This window comes from Frankliniella occidentalis, unplaced genomic scaffold (assembly GCF_000697945.3).
Source record: "Frankliniella occidentalis isolate FOCC.00 unplaced genomic scaffold, Focc_3.1 Scaffold3736, whole genome shotgun sequence".
NCBI lineage: Eukaryota > Metazoa > Arthropoda > Insecta > Thysanoptera > Thripidae > Frankliniella > Frankliniella occidentalis.
The window spans coordinates 1-2,654 of NW_026270790.1; the positions used below are offsets into that span (position 1 = coordinate 1).

Genomic DNA, 2,654 nt, shown 5'->3' on the forward strand with positions numbered 1-2,654 from the left:
TGCTGCAAAGGGAGTTCTTCTCAAGTTTCTCCCTGAACGTCCAGTATTCTGTCCCAGTGAGAAACGTCAGTGTCGATTCGACGTCTGCGTGGAATAATTCATACTGGTGCACTCGACTACCCACCATCATTTCCCACTCATGAAAATTTCACCTCATTAAAAGATGGGTGGATAAAGAAAATAACAAAGAACTTATGTTTTCCTCATGTCTATTCCACTGTTTGCTTAGAAAACATACAAGTCACCAACTGACACTTGATATTCTTTAGCAGATGTTTTCAAGACAGTAATGGCACACTTAACAAAGAGGGACTAGGCATGTTACTACAATCTGAATACATTTGATTAAAAATTTGTAGTTCTCATACGATCAAAATTTCAATAGCTTTCTCACAACAGTACATTTTCACACTAAGTAAACTTTCACTAACATTCAATACTACCAGCTCTCTGTTATATTCCGTTGCAATTGCTTGAAAAACAGATAGTTATAACACACTTATTCTCCACAGGAATTTAAATTTAGTAATTAAACAAGCTCTTGTAGTCTTCAGCTTTTTGGTGGCTCACCCCCTTGCATTCGTTTTACAAAGTCTTCATCTTGCATTGAAAGCTGTGTCAGTTTCTTACCAATGCGCTCATGAATATCTAAGTACTTAGCTATACATCTGTCGAGGCATACTGATTCACCCTTCCCAAGTTCTGCATCTTTATATTTAGGAGGAATGCATTTCTTGTGACAAGATTGTGTCATTCGATTATACATATCTGACATCATTTCAATTTCCAACTCCTGAACCATCTGCATCTTTTGCATATCTAATTGAGGTAACTGTGCCATGATTACGCTGGACTCAATTCAAGAGGAGTTTTCCTGAGCTGATTTCTCTTCTCTGAGTTTGCGACGTTCTTCTTGCATGCGGTTCACACGCTTGGTGTTGATAGATTGTCGGGAGAAGTAGAGACCTGTGAAGGCGAAGGCCGTAACAACCACCCTGAAAAAAGAGAGGCCGACAATTGTACAATGTGCAATGTACTTTTGACTAGATCAATGGCTAAATTTGGATCATTGATTCCGTTTCATTTAACAGCAATTTACTTCGACAGGGTGAAAAAAAGGGAATTTAGCACTTCAGTATTAATTTAAATTTGATTCTGAATAGCAAAGAAGAAATAGTTGAGCAGACCCAAAATTACCTTGCAAATCGAGTTTACCTACCAGCCGATTAGAGTTTTAGAGTGACGACCTAATGCCATTAGGCCTACGAATCACAACTTGGGGTAAAACAAATTTTACCACGAAAATTCGATGCAAATAGTTCTGTTTTCGAATTACAACATTGATGAACCCTTGACCATGGTGTGCTGGTAGATGATAGTGATGAGGTTAGGTTCACCGCTGATCAAGATCGAAATGGGAGACCCGAGAAAAATTACAAAAGATTTAAGGTTTACGAAACATTCATCAAAGAAAGTTAATACAAATGCTTAAAATTTCAAAAATACTAAAACAAGTATCTCATATTCTTTTACTTTGATTGTTTTGATTGTGGACTAGTACCAGGGACTTCGGTGCTTCTGATTCGTGATTTAAACGTTGGTAGTTTTGGAGAGCACGAGCAGACAGCAGCCTCATTTTGTTGTTGATGTTGTTGTTGTGTTTATAACCTATTGCAAACCATGGCTCCTCGTCGAGAAGATATTTTGGAATACGATGGTTGCAACTTTCTGCGTCAAAGACTTCTGTTGTCTACTTTAAGCGGAAAGCCAGTAAGAGTAAAGGGAATTCGAAGCGATGACAACGAGCCAGGATTAAGAGGTGAGTATTTCATTTCATTTGATCCCATGTGGGCATCTGCGAGACATGTACACAAAATTTCGAAGCCTGTCCATATTCTTGACTAAGCCAGGAAAAGAAGAAGGTTTTATAGATATTTTACTTGCAACTGATTGCCACACTGTAATCTTGTGTTACAGAATTTGAAGTCAACTTGATCCGGCTACTTGACAAACTAACCAATGGATCAACAATTGAAGTTAACGAGACTGGTACTTCGCTGTATTACCAGCCAGGATTGTTGATAGGGGGAACACTAGAACATGAATGCTGTAAGCAACGAGGAATTGGATATTATCTTGAAGTTCTTTTGGGACTTGGTCCTTTCTGTAAAAAGCCACTAAGTATTATCCTGCGCGGTGTGACAAATAATGAGGTATTGCATTCTTTAACACTCTGGTTGTCTGTTATTGTTAGAGTTAGATTACTTCAGCTCGTTTTATTTACAGACCGATCCATCCGTGGACTCAGTGAAATTATCAGCAATGCCCACTCTGAAGAAGTTTCTAATTGTTGATGATGGTATGGAATTTAAAATAAATAAGCGAGGTATGGCTCCAGAAGGTGGTGGCGAAGTTTTCTTTCGTTGTCCTAACCTTAAACAACTCAGGCCACTGGTGGTAAGTCTACTGATTGCATCAAATAATTTTTGTGATTTTGAAGGTATAGACTCAAAAACAATCAATTCCTCCTAGTTTCTAAATCCTGGAAAAATAAAAAGGATACGAGGAACAGCCTATGCTGCCAGGGTTTCACCAGCAATTGCTAATCGTATAATTGATGCTGCAAAGGGAGTTCTTCTCAAGTTTCTCCCTGA

The 2,654-nt window shown here is 38.4% G+C and overlaps 2 protein-coding genes across 6 annotated transcripts in view; one reads left to right on the top strand and one right to left on the bottom strand.

The window, feature by feature from the left end:
• Positions 1-192: 192 nt before the first annotated feature.
• The window catches only part of LOC127748641 (mitochondrial import inner membrane translocase subunit Tim10-like), a 5,283-nt gene continuing 2,821 nt past the window's right edge, over positions 193-2,654 (bottom strand). For 2 of the 5 annotated variants that reach the window (XM_026427306.2, XM_052276628.1), the window contains exon 2: positions 193-995. In XM_026427306.2, the coding sequence (XP_026283091.1) occupies positions 551-841 (291 nt within the window). In that variant the 5' untranslated portion in view covers positions 842-995 and the 3' untranslated portion in view covers positions 193-550. Of the gene's footprint in view, positions 996-1,197; positions 1,444-1,533; positions 1,549-2,654 lie in introns of those variants that run through there. The other 3 variants (XM_052276630.1, XM_052276631.1, XM_026427307.2) reach the window with 3 other exon arrangements.
• LOC113209659 (RNA 3'-terminal phosphate cyclase-like protein) overlaps positions 1,627-2,654 on the top strand; it is a gene marked incomplete at its 3' end in the record, with an annotated part of 4,950 nt that continues 3,922 nt past the window's right edge. Inside the window, exons 1-2 of the mRNA XM_052276627.1 lie at positions 1,627-1,819; positions 1,978-2,213. Of these exons, the coding sequence (XP_052132587.1) occupies positions 1,681-1,819; positions 1,978-2,213 (375 nt within the window). The remainder of the gene's footprint in view (positions 1,820-1,977; positions 2,214-2,654) is intronic.